We start from the raw sequence: 20,923 nt of genomic DNA on the forward strand, positions 1-20,923 counted from the left end.
GGTCCCAGCTCCTGCCAACCTAGCAGTTCGAAAGCACGTCAAAATGCAAGTAGATAAATAGGAACCGCTACAGCGGGAAGGTAAACGGCGTTTCCATGTGCTGCTCTGGTTTGCCAGAAGCGGCTTTGTCATGCTGGCCACATGACCTGGAAGCTATACGCCGGCCAATAATGCTAGATGAGCGCGCAACCCCAGAGTCGGTCACGACTGGACCTAATGGTCAGGAGTCCCTTTACCTGTAGTGATAGAGTTTTTAATGTAGAGATTAGTATTAAGAGGTTGGCGATTTAGGGGCATGTGCTAAGGCAGGCATCCCCAAACTGCGGCCCTCCAGATGTTTTGGCCTACAACTCCCATGATCCCTAGCCAACATGGGAATTGTAGTCCAAAACAGCTGGAGGGCCAAAGTTTGGGGATGCCTGTGCTAAGGTAACATGACCCAGGCAGTTCCAAAGGCCTAGAAGTTGCTGTATAATTTTGTATTAGAGACTCTGAAAAATGCAGTTGTTTCAAGCCATTCCACATTCCTCTCGTTTATTTGTGGATCCAGAATCAGTGCAGTTACCATTGAAACCAATGGGACAAATATGACTCCTAGATTTCAGTGTGACCTAAGTGAAACTAACTTAGTTCAGGTCCAACCTACAGTGTTGATAGCATTGCTTAGTAGAGTGGACAGCATGCTGGGGCTGTTCTGCTCACCTGACTTCCATTGAGAGGGGAGGGGTGTAGTGCTGGAAAGGTCAGTGTGGTACAGATGTGTTGGTGAGGGAAATCTGGTGCTTCTACTGGCATGTTAGCACGCCTCACTGCCACACCTCCCCCCCCCTCCATCCCAGTATGCTGCGTGACTCAGGCGCTGCTACGCCAAGGTTTCTGTTGAATGGCCGGAAAGGAATTTTCCTGCATTGGCAGGTTTTGCGTTTCCCATAGCAAAACGTCACGACTTTGGTGGTTTCAGGCCTTGGGGCGAAACTTTTAGTTTATCTTCCTAAAGGGGGGACGTGAAGCAGTGACCCACGTCCCCTTTGTGGCGGTGATCCCAGGGTTCCCCGTTAAAAGGGTATTGAGGGGAGGCATTGGCCATACCCCGAGAGGTTGTCATTGCTCTCCCCTCTGACGGCAGTGAAACAGGGGGCGGGCTCTCTGCTTGAACATATGTTCTCCAGAGCCAGCCCAATCCACACACATTCTGGATAACCCTGATATCTCCCAGATCCCCGGCTGGGGACTGGGAAGGATAAATGCCCAGTACCTGAGCCAAGGTCTCCCTACATCTGAAACTTAATAAAGTTGTGGCCAATTTGAATCCCATAGCACGTTGTCTTGAGTCATTATTCTGCTCGGGGGTTGCCTGGGTTGGAGGGACTCTGCCTGTCCATGGAAAGTCCTTTCTCTGCCCCATTTCGCATATCTTGAATTGCCTGCCCATGCTTTCAGTCTTATTCGATAACGTAGCTGAGGCTTCTTTCCTTTATGCTGCTTTACTAATGAATGAAAACCAGGGAGAAATCCGACAAGATAATTGATTTTTAGTTATTAGTCAATTTAGGGGAAAACCCCTAGTGGCTAAAGAGCAATTTTATCAAAAGCAGTTAATTAGTTTCTGCTAGACGATTCCATAGACAATGCCGACTTCACAATAAAACTAACCTCTGATAAATCTTCCTCGTTTTCACGCTCCATTAAATGGTTAAGAGAAGAACTGGTGGTCTTGAAAGAGATGGAATTAGAAGGTTCTGCACTGGAAAATTGCTAAGACACAGCCTAGTTCCATAGGTTGACTTCTTGAGATCTGGCTTCATTGAATATGAATTCTGACAGGTTTGCTTGAGTAGGTTCCGGTGGTCATTCCTTGCTTTCCCATTTATTCTCTTGTATATATTTATTGATCCCCTGAAATATATAGCAAACATTGTAAAAAGGATTGTGCAAAGTAAAGGTAAAGGGATCCCTGACCATTAGGTCCAGTCACGGACGACTCTGGGGTTGCAGCGCTCATCTCGCTTTATTGGCTGTGGGAGCCGGTGTACAGCTTCCAGGTCATGTGGCCAGCATGACTAAGCCGCTTCTGGCGAACCAGAGCAGCGCATGGAAACACCCTATACCTTCCCGCCAGAGCGGTACCTATTTATCTACTTGCACTTTGATGCCCTTTTGAACTGCTAGGTTGGCAGGAGATGGGACTGAGCAACGGGGGCTCACCCCGTCACAGGGATTCGAACCGCCGACCTTCTGATTAGCAAGCCCTAGGCTCTGTGGTTTAACCCATAGCGCCACCCACGTCCAGAGTACATAATAACAATTGTGATTAGTATCTGGATGGGGTAGTGTGGTGAATCTACATGTTTCATTGTGAAACAGGAAAAGTAGAAATCACAAACTCTGCAATGGATAAAAAAGGGGCCACACTTGTTGATCTAGAACAGTCATTATCAACCTTGGGTTCCCAAATGTTCTTGAACTACAGCTCCCATCACCCCCGACCATTGGCTATGCTGGCTAGGAATGATGGGAATTGTAGTCCAGCAACATCTAGGGACACAAGGTTGAGAGACTGATCTAGAGGCATGACTCTCACTTTGAGTGCAAAGGCCCTTGATTCCATTCCCAGGCAAAGCCTTGTCTGAAGGAAAAATGGGCCATATCTTTGCAAAAGGCTGTGGCAGTGGTAGAGCATAGTATTTTCATACAAATGGTTCAGTCATTGGTGTCTGTAGATAGGACTGGACCTTTCTCTTCTGCAACCCCAGAAACTCATCTCCAGTTAGTGTAGAGCAGTCTTCCCAACCTGATGCATTTCAGGAGTTTTGGGCTCCTATAATCCATGATCTTTGGCCTTGTTGGTTGGGACTGATGAGAGTTCAAGGCCAATGATAACTGTCAGTGTTTCACTTGGAATAAGGCAACTTCCTATGTACCAGAGGCAACCAGTTCAGGTATTCCTTTTTATGTGCAGTGCTAGGCAGGGAGCAAACCTGCTACAATGGAACAAGAGCAATGTCACAATAATTCTGAAAAACTTTATTATCGCATGAAACAAGACTGACCAAATGCCTGCATATTTTTGTCTTCTTCTGCAGCAAGGGACGAGAATGTAGCCACCTTCCGTGGTTCCGAATACCTGTGCTATGACCTCTCTCAGAACCCCATTCAGAGCAGCAGCGATGAGATCACACTCTCCTTCAAGACGTGGCAGCGCAATGGGCTTATCCTACACACGGGCAAGTCGGCTGATTACGTCAACTTGGCTCTGAAAGACGGCGCGGTCTCATTGATCATTAACCTGGGGTCCGGAGCCTTTGAGGCCATTGTGGAGCCAGTCAGTGGCAAATTTAATGACAACCATTGGCACGACGTTAAAGTGACACGCAACCTGCGGCAGGTAATGGGGAAGGAGAGAGAATGCTGGGGAGGCTCCTCTCTGTTGAATCAAAGGTTGGGGTAGATCAGTGGTTACAGGGCAACTGTTAGATAAACAGGGGCTCAGGGTGGGAACAGCTGAGCATTTGCATCCTAGCAAGGAAAACAAGTGTTCATTAATTTACTGCAACTTAGCCTCATTGCAATATCTTCATTTCCACTTAATAATTTTCTGTCTCCCCCCCCCTCCCTTGATTTGATTTAACAATACGATTTTGTGACTTAACTTTACTTTCATCTCCCTTTTCCTTTGCTCTTTCCCCCTCCTTTTCTTTCTTTTTTATTATTTCCTTAATTACATTTCAATCTTATCAGTAATATTCTTGTTGCATTTAATTACAGTAGGAATGGAGACTGTTTTCTGCAGCTGCTTTATCCGCTCCCTTTTTTCTTCTTTTATGTCCTGTTAATTGATTTAACCATTTCCATAATGCCATTACTCGAATGCTGTAAGGACCCAGTGCACTTGGACGTTCTCTTGTGCAAAACCTATTGCAACCAATGCAGTGATATTTCAAGAGGGCTTGTGCAGGAGACCCTCCCAGTGACCTGGGTCCATAAAAGCCTTTGTTTCTGCCTCTACACCCTCTTTTTTTAGTTTATTTTTTTGTGTGTGCGAGTTACTTATTTTAACCTTACGCTCCTGACACTTAACAGGCCGTACTTCTTCCAGATCTCCCTATTTTCTTTGTTTTGGTTTTCGTTATGAATCTACACTGTTGCTTCTTTTCTCTCTGTCCACTTTTCCCCCGTGAGGACTTCAAAAGACCTACTAATCAAAGCTACCATGGAAGAGGCTCTACAATGGTTGATGTTGCCCTTTTGCAACTTCACCTGTTGCTCTTCTAAGCAGACAGATCAGGTGGTGTGCTCACTTAGACAGCTCTTTAATATCACAACTTTCTCATAAATTATAAATAAGAACTTTTAATAGGTAGGATTCATTTAAATAATCTTGCTTCTGAAAGCTGGTGAAATGTATCAGGTCACGGGGTCATCTACATCATGACAAATGGAACCTTATGTTGTATAAGTATATGTAAATCATATTGATTAGGTAAATGCTGTGTAAAATAGTTTGTAAGCTATTATTTCTTTCAAATTAATTATTTAAAGTGCTGGTGGTTTTTTTTTAATGCAAACATTCAGACTGACACTTGTTGATGCAAGCAAAACATAACCTATTTATTTTGCTTGCTCATATGAATGTTAACACCAATCATTTTATACAACTTTATGGACTGAAAAAGCTGCCTTCAGGGAACATTTATACTAATAGAAAGTAATAATCCTCATGCCTAAGGACATTAACTAATCACAGTCAGGGGCCAAGAAAATCTTTTTTCCCCCTGGGCATTGCCTTGCATAATTAGGTTCAATTTCCAGAGCCTTCCAGTATCAGCAGCCCTTAAGCAAAATCAGCAATTGCCTTCTCATTTCCCCCCCAGAAACGTTAGATCTGTAGGTCTTAGGATGCCTCCCCCCCCCCGTACATTGCTTTTTTGTGTGTGCCACTTGAGATATACCTGAACGATTCAATGCTCCAAATGTAATAAATATAATTATCTTACCTGCAGCAACATTTAATGTGGAATATACTTACAGAAGAACAATCTGTAAAGCTGATTCACTTTTCATATTGCAATTCATAATGAGCAGCAGCCCTGTTTTTAAAGAGAAAAAAAATCGTAATTTCCAATGAAAGCCTTTTCCTTTTAATGTTTTCCTCCTTGAATAAAAGTAATTGAAAGCCATACCAGATGCAAGGAGTGGTTCAGCATCTATCAGCTAGCTCAGATCCACTACAAAACTTCAGTTACAGAACAAGAACAGTTTCTGCATAGGGAACAAAATGCATAGTCCCTCTCATCCACTCCCTTATTACCAGTGATTTGAGATATGCTAAGATTTAGAATGTATGCCTTTTAGCAGTTTAAGTATCACTAGCTTCTGTAAAGATTTTACTCTCATTGTTCACTGCCAAGTGTTACACTTAATGGCAGGGAGTTCTACAAACAGTGTGTGTGTGTGTGTGTGTGTGTGTGTGTGTGTGTGTGTGTGTGTGTATGTATGTAATGTTGCTCTTTATTTACAGAAGAGCTGCAAATTAATTTTACTTCTCACCTTGCAGCATAATATAAAAGGATAAGCATTTTCCCCTGGCCGCCCAAGATCTTTTATAGTTCAGCCATATCTTCCCATCTCTCTCTCTTTTTCTCCCCTAAGTGTAGCAGCAAATGGGGCAAAGTTGCTTACCTGCCTGCTCAATACCGAGTGTCACTGCCAGTTACCTAGAGGGAGAGGGGGAGTGGCAGTGAGGCGCTTGGCACAGGTATTCTTGGGATACCAAGCTGACTGCTACTGATTCCAAATCCACGCTAGCAAAATGCCCATTTTCTGGATGGACAATGGAAGGTATGTGCACCTGGGAAGTGTCCCTTCCCTCTTCATTCCAGGGAGAGCCCTTCCACCCATTGTCAAGGATAAAGGCATGCTTGAGGGCTCCCATGTTTCCCCTGCTCCTGCCAGGGTCTCCCAGCTGGGTTTGGGAAGCTGTGCACCATTAAAAATGTCTGGGGCAGTTGAGCCAAGACGGGCACCAGGAACAGCGAGCCCTGGCAGCTGTCCAATGGTTGTGGAATAGTGATGCCAGCCCTGGATCAAAGACAGATTTTGCACCCTTTGCAATTGTCATTCCCTGGTGGCAGCACTTTTGTTACTTCCATATATGTTGATAGCTGACATTAGTTTCTATGGAGGAAACTCGGGAGTTGTACTGAGGGACACTATCTGGGTGACAACTAGCCCTGCACTCTGTTGTGGTGACCCAACTTCAGTCTAACTCCAGTTATTGAGAACCAAGGCCACTTATTTCTATCTGCATAGTTGCATCCTGAGTTCTATTTATTGGTTTTCACTTGAGTGTAGGAAACCAGCTAATAAATCCAGATAAAGGCGCTGTTCAAAAGCACACCAGTGCAAGTAGATAAATAGGTACCACTGTGTTCCAGTGTGCTCTGGCTTCCGTCACGGTCCTCTGTGCGCCCGTAGCAGTTTAGTCATGCTGGTCACATGACCCAGAAAGCTGTCTGTCAACAATTGCCAGCTCCCTTGACCTGAAAAGCGAGATGGGTGCCACACCCCATAGTCACCTTTGACTGGACTTAACTGTCCAGGGGTCCTTTACCTTTTCACCTTTCACACTAGTATATGGGGGTTTGGTGGTGATCAAAATGCCCTTAGGATGATGCACAAATGTGTCATCTCCACCCCCAGTTTTGGCCCTATCCAATCCAGTTCTATGTCATCAAGTAGCAATGTGCAACTGTACCTCATCTCTTATTGTCTCTAGCATGGCAGCACATACCTATTCTGCTGCAACAGTGTGGCAATTCACATTCATAACACTAGCAGAATGTCACTATATACTTTTAATCTCTTATTGACCATCAAACATTATGTTAGATTTGAGGCATGGCTTCCCTTTGTGACATTCATGTTTGCTTCCTCCTTAATATGTAGTGTTTGCCTGCACATTTAGCCCCCCCCCCTCTCATGTATCCTCTGCCAATTTCCTCTGACCCAAAATTAGACACATTAGTGTGTAGATTCCTGATTACCTTTGCAACCTTTTAATTAGATTTGCTTATATTAGCTTCCTTCCAATCCTCTGATATCAAGAATGATAGGAGAGATGAAGTACATACCAGAGCAAGTGATTCAGTCATTTCATATTTGAGCTCTAATAATGCTGCTGCTCTAGTGACCAATTACTTTTTACTGTGGACATTTGTCCTCAAACTACTTCCATGCAATTTTCAGGGTGTAATGATTCCTTAGATTTGTTGCCTAAAGATAACACTTCAGGTATCCCTCAGATATATACAGTATATATATGTGTGTGTGTGTGTGTGTGTATGTACACACACACACACACGCACACACACACACACACACACACACACATTTGGAAGGCAGATACGGAGAGCACTCTGGGATCTTTTTCAATCTACAGAGACTGCAAAAGAGAGTATGGTGGACAAATGAGTATGCTGCTCCTCTGTAGGCCTGTTGCTAATCCATTATTTTTTAGATAAACCCTTCTTGGTTTTGCTTAGCACAGGCTTACATTTAACTTCCTACAATGTAGTTATTCTCTGGTTTTCCAAATCTGGATCACATTTCCACTTTTTCAAGAATGCCACACTTGAAAGACTACATTTTCTATTCCAGCACTGCAAATCTTTTACTTCCACAGATCTGATGTATGTATGTATGTATGCCAAAATGTATGTGTAAGCAGAAATATAGCACGGTGTCAGGCTAAATTCTGCTCAAAGTGACACCGGGCTGCTGGGTTGCAATTGAAAGCAATGTTTTGTTTGTTTCCACTGGATCACATGCATATGTAAATTTCATTCCTCATGCAGTGGATGGGCCTAATGATCCCATTTCATTCAGACATTCTCATCAGTCCAGTAAAGGACTGTCACCTCAAAATGCAATTTTAAAATGTAACTTTATTTATCAATTTTTATCCATGTTGTTTGTTATTATTATTATTTTTGACATTTTCAGAATGGCTGCTCTCTGAAATTCTCTTGCCGCTTCATTGACCGTTTTGGTTAATGGTGTATATTATTTTTTCTGAGGCTGGGTGAGAATTGGTCTTCAATGACAGGCAATGGCCAAGGGAAAATTAATCTTCCAGGCATGCCAGAGCTTCCTATTCAAAATGCTGGGTTCAAGGAGGATGACAATTAGGATTAGAAGTGGAGATCAGTTGTAAAAAATAAATAAAGATCTCCCCTTCAACTTGTCAGACAGAGGCAATATAGGCAATGCACAGCAGAAGGGCACGGCACAACTCTTTTTGGACTGTACCACTCCAAACATCTTTTGAGAGATCAGTGTTTCACCATAAATAATAAACACTCTCTGCATTGCAAATTGGCACATCAAGGACATTGCTAGTCCAGAGCCTTTCTTCTTGATGTACTAGTTTTCAGTGTGCAGGGAGATTTCTATGTTGAACATTCAAACATGGTATCCCTGCTTCTGCAGTCTGAAATGGTCTCCACAACAAGAGTTCACATCACGTGATTCTGCTGCATGTGTAAATTGGTTTGTAGTTAACACCAAAGCACCACCCTTTACGGCTGAGCTTTTCTTGCGTAGTCATTGCAGTTTCCACGGTTAATTTACCTTGTTAAAAGCTTACTATTTTAAAATAGTAATACTCTTTGCTAAAATATTAGCAAATGGGATACATTTTTTGTGGTAGGAATGGGATTTTTGATATTTTTCACCAGCACTTTCAGAAGAAGGTTAGTAATAGGGGTTGCTGTGTCTACCCTATTTAAACATTTAAAACAGGCAGAGCAGGGCAGCACAAAAACTGGAATCTGTTCTTGTCTTGCTTCTAACATTTCATAATCTTTGGTGACCCCTTTGCCCTGCTGCAATATTGGATGGTGTGGCGAGGCAGTGGCACTCATCTGACCTCTAATTGTTTATGTCACTGCTGCTTTTCAAAAGGTGGAGGAAGGGAGCAAGATGGGTATGGTGGAAAGGCCCTGGCAGTGCCCCTGTCTGGCATTCCCACCAGTACACCTGCACTGTGCCAACTTCACAGCTGCCTCTCGCTCTACCTCCTGGTAAGCAATAGCAGTGTGCGACCAGCCAGAGGTGAGCTGAGCATCACAGCCCTACTGCACCATCTGCAACTGCCCTGCTATACCCCTTTTCTTCATTTATGGAGTGGAGGACAAGGCTAATTGTGACACACCCTGCAGTACATGTTGAAAGGCTTCCCTGAGTATTAATGACCATCATCCAAAGGGAAAGGGCACGGTGGCATTGCAATTGCAGTTGTGCCGTCTCATGTCCCAAACAGATATTGACTGAAAATATATAGACGCAACATACTAGGGCTGCTGTCTACTAAACTGATATGCAGTCATTTATTTTAAAAGCACGTGGGAGTCCACTTTGTAACTGGTGGACTTATTCCGGCATTTTCAGTGTGTTTCAGTTTCAGAATGGGAACAGAGGGCAGCTTTTCTCCTCGCCTCCTGTTGTCTCCGGCTGAAGGAGTTTGGCAGGTTTATGAAACACTGCAAAACCCTGTTAAGCAGCCTTGCACTTAGCAACTTACCTGGCAAACATAGGTGACCAGGAATTCCATGCAGGAGAGTCAACAGGCTAGCAGAGGAGATAAGGGACTCTCCATCTTTGCTCCTCTGCACCTTTTATTATTCTGCATCTCTCCATAAGCCTAGCAGTGAGCAATAGACATACTACTCCCCGCCTTCTCTCATAAAAGGACATGTTAAATTCTACCCATCTTTCCCCCTTCTTCCCAAAATATTTGATGCAAGCAGTCACCATGCCTTCCACAATTAGGCAAGCTTCTCCCCACCCTCCTGAGTACCGCAGGTGAGCTACACATCGTTTCTGTTAGTCCAACCTCTCATGTTCTGTATGTCTTTCCTGAGAGTCACCAGTTCAGCCGCTTTAAAGAAATCTGGAAATTGGGGGAACGGGAAGGACAACCCCCAGGGAATCGTCAAGCAACAGCCTGCACCTGAGAGATATATTCGGTTGGTTAGAATAACTGAGCAGCGCTGAAGGGTAGCAGTGGCTGGAATAACTAGGAGAGAGAAATGGGCTTGGGCGGTGGGAGGAGGCAAGATTGGAATCGCTCATGCTGGTATATATTTATGCGGGGTTGAGAGATATGGATGGGGAATACATTTTTGAAGGGCTTTTGGAAAGTAAGTATTGTTTATATTTTATAATTTTGATCCAGTTTGGGATTGAGTGGGGGGGGGGAGGGATGGAGTTGGAACGTTGATAAACTTTCTCGGGGTGGGATGGGCAGGAAGCAGCAAAAGGAGAATGGGAAGGGTAGGCAGCTCCCTTCCTCCTAACAATCTATATGGCATGGTTCCCCCCCCAGACTAGTCCTGCTCATATTGTCCTCTTCTCACTCTGTGTGTGTCGGGCGCCCCAAGCCTTTTTTTGAAAGACTAACACTAGACCATTCATGCAATGTGTCATTTTTACTAACCGACTAATGTACTAACACCCTAACGACTCATCTTTGCTTTTAGTTATTTTAATTAACAATCGTTCTGTTCACAATTTTTTAATTTCCTTTCTTCCCCCCTTTTCCGCAAAGCACTCAGGCATTGGACACGCTATGGTAAACAAACTACATTGTCTGGTAGATATCATTCTTATTGTCTCTTTTTTTGGGTTTGCCGTGTGTTACCTCCCTCTACCTCTCCATCCCCCACCACCCTGTTTTCCTCCCGACCCTTTATACTGACCGTCCCCCTTTTATTTTCTTTTTTCTTTGATTTTGCTGTAAATACCCTTTCTTCCTCTTTTTTTTCTTTTTTCTTTAAAAACAACAACATTTTCTTTAAGAAAAAATAACACCAAGAAGCAAACAAACAAATACAACAGTTCTGGAAATGGGGTTTGGTCATCTTTCTTCATTGGCTTCTTCACGTCATTCATTCCCACCCCCCAAAAAATATATTTTAAACTCTGTTTCCCACCCCTCAATATTTTTGCAAACTCCTCTTCTACCTATCTTTTCTCTCTTTCCTCCTGGTTTTCTTTCTTTTGCGCTCTCTCATTCTGCCTCTGCATTTCTTTTGGATTCTCTGAAGGTTTTTAGCTCAACAACCATGTCAGGGCCTATAGTTTGTTGTGGTGAGGCTGGTCTTTCCCCCCCTCATCCTTTTGTTGTGGTGACAGCTGTTGTAGGCAAAACTGGCCGGAGCATTTCCTGTTCTTTCCGCTTCTAACCCTCTTCTTCCTGCCAGCTCCTCTCCATATATTTTCTCTCTTTCTCTCCCTTCAACCTTCCACTCGCCATGGCCAAAAGGAGCTCAGCCAGTTGTTTGTTTCAGCACATTTTCCGCATGGCATGCCCACCTCCTCAGTCCCCACTCGCCATACTGGAAGCCTCAATCTCTTTCCCACCATCTCTTTTCCAAGCCACAAATAACCTATTAAAACAAAACACACCTCATTTTCGCTCCCTTCCTCCCCACCCTGCTCCCTTTCCGTCTCCCTTCACCTACCATGTGTTATGGGACTTGGGATATTTTAGACTACTTCTTCTTTCTTTTTGCCCTATACCCCATTTTCTGGAAAGGTCTGGATAGTTTAGTTTAGCGCTTTTCTTTTTCTTAACTGCATGCAAGTGTGAAAAAGCCCCCTCTTTCTCTTTCAGAATCTCTCTCTCTTCTTCTGAGCTTTGAATATCACTCGCATGGGTGTGTCAAAGTTTGGTGTGTGCGACTGTGTGTGGTGTGTGCATGTTGCCATTTTTTTTTGTTCTCTCTCCTGTTTCTCTAATTTGCTGGGGTGTGGTTGACTTTTTTTCTTTTTTATTATCACTATCTTTCTGTTAAATCATATTCTCTCTCTCTCTCTCTCCCTCGCAGTTGCGGTCCTGGGTGGTGGGTGGTTGTCTCTGTAGGTCCATAGCATGCTCCTCCATAACGTATTGAAAGTGAGACCCCTCCCTTCCCCTCCCCTCCCTTCCTGGATGCATGACTATCACCATACCGTGTGAGCAAAAAAAAGAAAGAAAGAAGCAAAATCAAATATATCAACTTCGTCTTCATTAGTGTCTTTACTAACAACCGTAACTAACAATAATCACTACAAATAACAGCTAATTAATCATTTTTTTAATTTTAAAAAATAAGCTCTCAGAAGCTCTCAGAGGAACAGTTCAATTTTCTGGCCTGGTTAAACAACGGGAGCCATTGCGGCAGATTAGAATAGCTCTTCTTAGCTTTAGCACTGTTGAACTAACAGCACAGGTGACTGAGGAACTGAAGGGACAGGGGCAAAACAGCAGACCAGAAAATGGAACTGAGCTGCACCGAGTAAACAAACCTCAGCGAAACATGTGTGAAAAGTTGCACAAGAGGTAGGGGAGATGACTTGCTCTTTCTAAGAACCGTAAGGTCATTGCTGGGAATTTTGTTTTTTTTTCCTTTCCTTTTTTTTGTCCATTGTGTCCTTCAAACAGGTGACAATCTCTGTGGATGGAATCCTCACCACCACGGGCTACACACAAGAGGACTATACCATGCTAGGCTCAGACGACTTCTTCTACGTAGGTGGGAGCCCCAGTACAGCTGATTTGCCTGGTTCGCCTATCAGCAATAACTTCATGGGCTGCCTCAAAGAGGTAAATGTTTCAAACTGTGGGCATTCTGTTGTTTGACAATTATGTTCCCCACCCAAGTTTTCTGCAATTCCTTTACTGGATATTATATGTACTAATAGAGAACTACTGTAATCCCCCAGGGGTTTCCCCTCATGTCACCAAAGCACTACCCTTTGCACAATAACAGGGGACATATATGCAGGTTTGGGGGAACCGCACATGAAACTGTTGGGGAAGAAGAACCTTATGGGGAGAACTCCAAAAGTCATTTTCTCAGTGCGTACAGAATGTTGGGGGAGGGAGGGCTGGGGATAAGGAATGGAGTATTCTTGAAAATGGTGTTGACTAATTAGCTGCAAAATGTGGGCTCCATACTGCAACTCTTAATTGCAATCTCTCATACAGTTGAACCTCTAGGCGGCAGTGACAGTGACATCTGGGCAGCAGTAGTGACAGTAATAAAACAAGCCACTGTTACCATGTATTCCACAGCCAGGCCTCTGTCACTTGAGCTAATTGCAGATTCAGCAGCTAACATTCAAATACATCAGGTGAAGGCAAAGAGGGCCTAAATCCACATACACATTTTGAGCTCAGGCTAGGGGGTGGCAAAGAGCACATCTGAATGGAATGAAAGCAAAGGACAAACTGAGACACTTGAAACAGGCTGTTGGAGTTGTTTTTAAGGTCATCCCAGTTTTTTTTAGCAACTATTGTAGACTTTATGAGAGAAAGAAGGGTTGCGGACTGAACCACAGACACATATCATGGACCAACGGGAAAATATTGCACAAGTGTGGGAAACTTCTGGACCTCCAGCTGCTGTTGGACTACAACTCCCATCAGCCCCAGTAAGCATGATGAATGGCCAGAGATGATAGAAACTGTAGTTCAAAACTTCCTGACACCTCAAATAGTAGAATGTCATAGCAGAGAGTGAAGAAGAAGAAGAAGAAGAAGAAGAAGGAAGAAGAAGAAGAAGAAGAAGAAGAAGAAGAAGAAGAAGAAGAAGAAGAAGAAGAAGAAGAAGAAGAAGAAGAAGAAGAAGAAGAAGGCGCTTGCTTAATATCAATAGGCAGGGAGTTTCAAGTGTAAGTGCGCTACACTAAAAGATTGAGTGCTTACAAATGCAGAACGGGTATTATGTGGCACAGGTAACAGTGCCCGTTCCACTGACTGAAGCAGACTAGTGGGTGTATATGGGGTAAGGCAATGTCTTAGGTATACTGGTCTCAATGGCTTTTATATACTAATAGCAACACCTAGTACGTGGCCTGGTAGCAAATTGGCAACCAGTCACACACACACATGGTATTAATCCTTATTGTTGGGGCAGTGTCCTAGTTGGACCAGCCTCTACTGCCTTTATGTGTTATTTGTAAAACAAACAAACAAACAAACAAACAAACAACCCAACCCAGACCCTAAGGTAAGGTCAAGTCGCTCAGTACTCCATTAGCCCAGTGCTGGAAAGAGAGGTGCTAGATAAGACAGTTGCAACTGCCCCATCTCCATAATGTTCAATGTTTCTAGCCCCCTCCTCAGTCTTAAGCCCAGAGGCACTGGGGGTTATGAAGATAGGAACAGCTGTGGCCCTCTGGCCTGTTATGCATGCATGCATGCATGTATGTATGTATTTAGGGATGCAAGCATCAGACTCTGGCATTTGCCCTGCTACGCTGGGTGCTAACACCAGGCATGAGCCACAATAACCCCTCCCTCGTCCCCACCCTAACTGGAGTAAAACTAGCAAGGAGTAGAGTGGTTGAGATGGTAACTGGAGAACACAGTACAAAAAGAGAATTGGGATGGCGTAATTGCACCCATTAAATCCATGCCTCCTTTTCTGATTATTAGCCATTTCAGACAGAATGGTTTTTGCATCCACTCTCTGAACAGATGATTAACGGTTTAATCTCTAATAACTTTACGTTTTATGGAACCCTGCTAGGATTCTGCATCTGGTGAGCCAAGCTATTTAAAGCTGTGTTAATTCTGTTAATTGCTCTACGTTTATTTGGATTGCTGGCACCTGCGGGCTTTGGGATAATGTTTGGGGTTTATAGTCTCCCTGCTCCTTGCTGAGGAAAATGGAGAAGGACATTTTCCTTCAACTAGAACCAATAACCTTGGCAGAAGGTCCTTACTAAAAAATGTTTGTCCTCAAGACTCCCTCTCCTACCACAGCTGAAAGCAATGATTTGTCACTCAGAGCACCGGATGTTGGCTTGGTTGGGGAGGCAGCCATCCTGTTTTGCATCCAATTGCTATTATAAAAAGGTGGTGGCCAGAGCATCAAGGAATGGTGCCAGAGCATTTGAAAGGCCGGTCAGTTTTCTCTTTGCATATCAGACTCCCAAGCCAGCTGCCAGCACTCCATTTTCCCTATGCAAAGGGCCTAGGCACTTTGAAGACACAGATGTGTTGCGGGGAAGCTTTTGGGTAATTTTTGAACCCAAACTGGGAAGAAGCAAAAGCATTAATTGCAAAGCAAATTAAGTCCATTAGATGTGCCAGTTGCCTGAAATTGGGGGCAAGGGGACTCTATAAACTAGCGAAGCTGTGCTAAAACCACTGCTGAGTACAATATCTTAAAGGGGCTGAAATGGTCCATTGAGTGTGTGTCCCTCCTTTTTTCCTGATGAGACTCAAGGCATCTCACAAATAAAAATAAGAATTGCTAAAAACAATAATTAAAAAACAATTAAACATTAATAGAATTAAAACTACATGGATATATAAGATCTGTTTAAGACAAAACAACACAACACTAGTGCTTTCATTAAAAGCAGTCAGTTTCCAAGCACTGGAACAAGAAGGTCTTTGTCTGTTGGCAGGAGGACAACAGGAGAAAGCCAATCTAGTTTCTTCAGGGAGGGAGTTCTATAGTCTGGGGGCAGCCACCAAGAAGACCCTCATTTTAAAATGGTGGTATGAACAGGAATTATTGTTGTAATAATAATAATAATAATAATAATAATAATAATAATAATAATAATAATTTATTTATACCCCGCCCATCTGGCTGGGTTTCCCCAGCCACTCTGGGCGGCTCCCAACAGAAAAATAAAACACAGTGATCTATTAAACATTAAAAACCTCCCTAAAGAGGGCTGCCTTCAGATGTCTTCTAAAAGTCTGGTAGTTGTTTTTCTCTTTGACATCTAATGGGAGGGCATTCCACAGGGTGGGCGCCACTACCGAGAAGGCCCTCTGTCTAGTTCCCTGCAACTTGGCTTCTCGCAATGAGGGAACCGCCAGAAGGCCCTCTGTGCTGGACCTCAGTGTCTGGGCAGAACGATGGAGGTGGAGACGCTCCTTCAGGTATACTGGACCGAGGCCATTTAGGGCATTATTATTATTATTATTATTATTATTATTATTATTATTATTATTTATTATCTTATGGAAACTTTTTCTTCTGAGATAATCATAGAAGCCAACTCCTAGGGGCCAAGGGGTTTTCACCCCACCCAATAAAATATTTGAACACCTCCAAAAAAAGTTGACGAGCATTGCCATTCAATCGTGTGCATGCACTGCATCATGTGATTGATTATGTGGAGTGGGGTTTATCTGTCCCCCCCAATATTTCATTCAAGTTGGCACCCATGAAGATGATCCATTAGTAATGGGCTTCCACCACTTGCTCCCATCTGTAAGATGTCAAGGATCATACAGATAGTTGGTGTATCTTTGTGAAAGACTTCATACAGTTATGGCAAATAGAGAGGTGTACTAGCTCCATCTACAGAAGGTAGATGCTTCTGGATCATGAATAAAGAACTGAGATGAAGGGAAGTTTGTAATTATACAAAGACATCAAGAAGACTGCAAGAACATTAACTTGTGATAAGGTCTGGTTCATATTGTGGGAACGATTATATAATTTAGCAGAGTTTAAACGATCCCCTGTTTGAGTTTATGCAGCGACAAGCGGGTTGCTAACTCATTTGAGTCCTATCAATAATTATACCTTCATGGTTGATAATCCCTTTCTGTCCCTCTTAAAGAAAACACACATGAATCTGAATCATATTAACATAAACGGCGCTGTGGGTTAAACCACAGAGCCTAGGGCTTGCCGATCAGAAGGTTGGTGGTTCGAATCTCCGCAACGGGGTGAGCTCCTGTTGCTCAGTCCCTGCTCCTGCCAACCTAGCAGTTTCGAAAGCACGTCAAAGTGCAAGTAGATAAATAGGTACCGCTCTGGCGGGAAGGTAAATGGCATTTCTGTGCGCTGCTCTGGTTCGCCAGAGGTGGCTTAGTCATGCTGACCACATGACCTGGAAGCTGTATGCCGGCTCCCTCAGCCAGTAAAGCGAGATGAGCACCGCAACCCCCGAGTCATCCGCAACTGGACCTAATGGTCAGATTCATTCAAGTTTACAGAGTTGTTTCTGAAGGCAGGCAGGCTTAGGTTACATAACAGATAAACTATATACTAGATAGTAGTGAGTCATGAGAAGACTGCATCTGAGCAGTTACCAGTTAACACTCCTTGCAGCAACTGACCAACCAACCAACTGACAAAACTGCCTGCCACATAGAAGCAGTTAGACCTCTCTCAGAATGTTGGACTTGACTGACAGCTTTATATCCCACACATATGACATGCTAAGGCAAACTGTGGCTTAGTGAGATCAAGTGGAAAGGACCATGCATTTGACTCCCAGCCCTTCTTGCTCCTGAAACCTTGACTGTGCTGAGCTAAGCTCAGAGACTATATACCTCTAACACAGTTGCTGGGAATCACAAGTGGAAAGAGTGCTGTTGTACAAATGTCCATCTTGCTGGCTTCCCAGAAGTATTTGGTGAGCTGGTATTAGAACAGGATGCTGGACTAGGTAGGCCATTGGCCGGGTCCACCTGGGCTTCTCTTATTGTGTTAAAAGCTCAGATTTGGCTTAGCGCATGGGTAGGCAAATAAAGGCCTGGGGGCCAGATCTGGCCCAATCGCCTTCTCAATCTGGCCCGCGGGTGGTCCAGGAATCAGCGTGTTTTTACATGAGTAGAATGTGTGCTTTTATTTAAAATGCATCTCTGGGTTATTTGTGGGACATAGGAATTTGTTCATTTCTACCCCACCCCCCAAATATAGTCCGGCCCCCCCACAAGGTCTGAGGGACAGTGGACCAGCCCCCTGCTGAAAAAGGTTGCTGACCCCTGGCTTAGTGTGTTGTCCAAACTGGGATTTGTGGCTAAGCTTTCTCCACGAAAAACCGAAGCTGTAGCCAAGAACAAACCTTGGTTTGACTTAGGGCTCCTATACACATCACTTCCTAAAGCCCCATCTTCCCACGTCTATTTTATGTGTTATTATCAGTGGAACCATGCCACAGCAAGTTGGCAACTGATCTCATGTTCCATTATAACAGGACCACCCGGCTTGCTAATTTGTTTATTGGATCTAGTGTCCTGTTGCTCATATTGAAAATTGGCAGAATTAAGGAAAGCACGTGCACTCTGCTTGCTACTGCTGGGACGAGTAGTTGTTCACATTCGACTGAACAAAAATATCAAAACAAACACTATCGTTTCCCAAGTTTTCTGAGGTCTTTAGGTGAGACCCTGGCTAGGCCCACATCCTTCTGATCAGTGTCACCACTGCCCCCTCTGCTTCTCACCTTCCTCTGTAGTCAATTCACTCATCTGCCTAGAGAGTGGCAGTGAGCAGTGGCACCCGGAGCAGCAAACATGACACGCACCTGGGGGGTGGGGCGCCGCTACGTAGTGTGCATATGCAGCATCGCTACTTACGATGTATGCATTGCTACGTACGACGTATGTGGCGCTACATAGCGATGCTGTGCATGCGCGCTACATAGCAGGGTGCCGCTGGCGGCACTCGCGCTGCCCCCAAAAGACGGAGCTAGGAGCAGGCCGCCCCCTCCGCTCCCCCCTTGCTACGCCCCTGGCAGTGAATCAAGCTTTTACTTCCCCTCCTTCTTAGCACTGCTATGCCATGCCATGTGGACAGGTGACCAGGGAGGAGTGCCAAGGAGTAAGGCAGGCCAAGGGACTCCCAGGGTCTGGCACTGGCCTCTCCTGTGCACTGGAAAAGAGAAGCAACCCTAAACTCTTTTGGATTACTTCAGATCATTTCAACACTCTTGACAAAAGTGAGAATGTGTTGACATACCTTCATCCAGCTGTACGCCGGCTCCCTCGGCCAGTAAAGTGAGATGAGCGCCGCAACCCCAGAGTCGTCCATGACTGGACCTAACGCTCAAGGGTCCCTTTACCTTTTATTCCTCTTTATTCCCTTTTAATTATTCTTCTATATATTATGCTAGAAGTGGCAGCATTCTGAAACAAGATGTCTCTTTCAATAAACACACCCTTCAACCTGTCTAGGCCTAGCCTGAGACAAGCAGACAGCATTCAACCTGAACATTTCCTCTCAGGAATCTCTAAGCAACAGGATAAATCCAACAGTGAGATTCTAGCGTTTATTTCCCTGCAGCTTTTCAGCCTCAGAAGTAACTGTGAAAGCTGATCATTACTGTCCGAAAGCACTCCCTGCTCAGCGCTCTCAGCCTGTGTGGGGTCGTCCCTTCCTGGAAATTTTCAAAAGCAGGGAGTAGTTTTTACCAACCTCAAATCAGTGGACTGGTGCTGAGTAAAAAAGAGGGCTGATTAGGGACTGGCCCACTGAGACACACTTCAGAGAATCATAGACATTAAAGGCAGCAGCACCTGCTAGGCCCCTTGTCCATCTCCTCTTGCCATGCACTTCATTGTTCCGTTCACTGTATTAACATGAAACGTTGCTGCAAAGAGCTATTTAAACCCTGCCTTTTACTTGCCAGGTTTTCTATTCCCTCAGTTATTACAACAGATTTCTAAGGACAAATAAGAGGTCTTCATCACTCCCCACCCCGCCCCACTTTTTATCTAGGCTTCCCTTTGTGTGTTGTTGCCGAAAAGTAGCACTATGAATACTGCACTTAAATGATTGTTATTGTATTTGAAGTTTTCTTAGGTTTAAAGGAGGTTTATGATGAACACTAAGAAAATTTCTGTTATGTTTGGAATGTTAAAAGTGTAGGGAATAGGTTATAGTACTGTATATTACAGACCTTCAGAAACCATCCATCAGAAGTGTATGGTGATCCACCGGGGTCCCAGTAAACATCCTGTTTTCCTTGTCTGCCTCGGACTGTAGAGACATGGGCTACAAGTCCAGAGTTCCCTAGGGAGAGGGCTGACAGTTAAACCCACTCTGAGAATTGTAGCTCTGTGAGAGGAAAAGGGGTCTCCTTGCAATTCACAGCAACCTTAACAAACTACACTTCCCAGCAGGGGAGCCAACTTGAATAAAATTTTGCCGGACAGCTCTTACCATCTGTTGCCCCATTTGAAAGAAGGACTTCCTCTTGTTTGCCTTGAATCTCCTATCCTTCAGCTTCCTTGGGTGACCTCCTATGTCACAGTCTCCTGACAGAAACAGAAGGGGAGAGTGGAGGCTATGGTTATAGCTGCTCTCTTACGTCTCCTCTCATTCCCCTCCATCACATGGCTGCTGACCATCAGCAAAACAACAGAAAAATAAAATCAGATAATTTGGTGGCTCTTCTTTGACAATTCCCAAAAGATAACCTGGAAACACTGACCTAGAGTTTATGTTGGGTAATTCTCCACAAGGAGAAGGGGACGACAGAGGACGAGATGGTTGGATAGTGTTCTCGAAGCCACCAACATGAGTCTGACCAAACTGCGGGAGGCAGTGGAAGATAGGAGTGCTCTGGTCCATGGAGTCACGAAGAGTCGGACACGACTGAACAACAACAATTCTACTGATGCCACTTCCAGAGATGTTAATGGAGAAGAAGCTGGGACCGCCAGAAGAAGCTGAAGAAACCTGCTTCTGTGCCTCCTTTTTAAGGAAACAATTAAGGTGAAAACTGGAGAAATGACTAAGATGCACAGGAGGAAGGCACAAGGCACTTTAGAAACCAGGGCTGGACATTATGGCACCTGATGTGACACACAAAATGGCACCTCCCCACCCTCCAGGGAAGAGGGGGTGAATGAAGCCCTACATCAGGAACAAGAGTGTGTGGGGGAATTAAGATATACATCGGGGACTGCATGGAAAGTGGAGGTCTGCTTTGGGAACAAGGGGGTAGTGTAGGTAGCAACAGCCGGCAGTGCATTCATTGGAGGCCAGATCTTCTGCCCTGTGGATCCTGCTGCCTGAGGCAGTCACCTCACCTTGCCTCATGGGTGGGATGGCCCTGTCACAAACACATTAAGTAGAAAACACTGCTCTTACTAAACAGGAACAAGGACCCA

At 44.3% G+C, this 20,923-nt stretch overlaps 1 protein-coding gene across 4 annotated transcripts in view; it reads left to right on the top strand.

Annotated features, from left to right (window-relative positions):
- The first annotated feature begins 3,064 nt into the window (after positions 1-3,064).
- NRXN3 (neurexin 3) overlaps positions 3,065-20,923 on the top strand; it is an 862,130-nt gene continuing 844,271 nt past the window's right edge. For 3 of the 4 annotated variants that reach the window (XM_088672565.1, XM_088672568.1, XM_088672572.1), the window contains exons 1-2: positions 3,065-3,385; positions 12,485-12,646. In XM_088672565.1, coding sequence (XP_088528691.1) covers positions 12,545-12,646 — 102 coding nt within the window. In that variant the 5' untranslated portion in view covers positions 3,065-3,385; positions 12,485-12,544. The remainder of the gene's footprint in view (positions 3,386-12,484; positions 12,647-20,923) is intronic. The other variant, XM_088672558.1, reaches the window with a different exon arrangement.

Source organism: Zootoca vivipara, chromosome 1, assembly GCF_965207765.1.
Source record: "Zootoca vivipara chromosome 1, rZooViv2.hap1.1, whole genome shotgun sequence".
Lineage (NCBI taxonomy): Eukaryota > Metazoa > Chordata > Lepidosauria > Squamata > Lacertidae > Zootoca > Zootoca vivipara.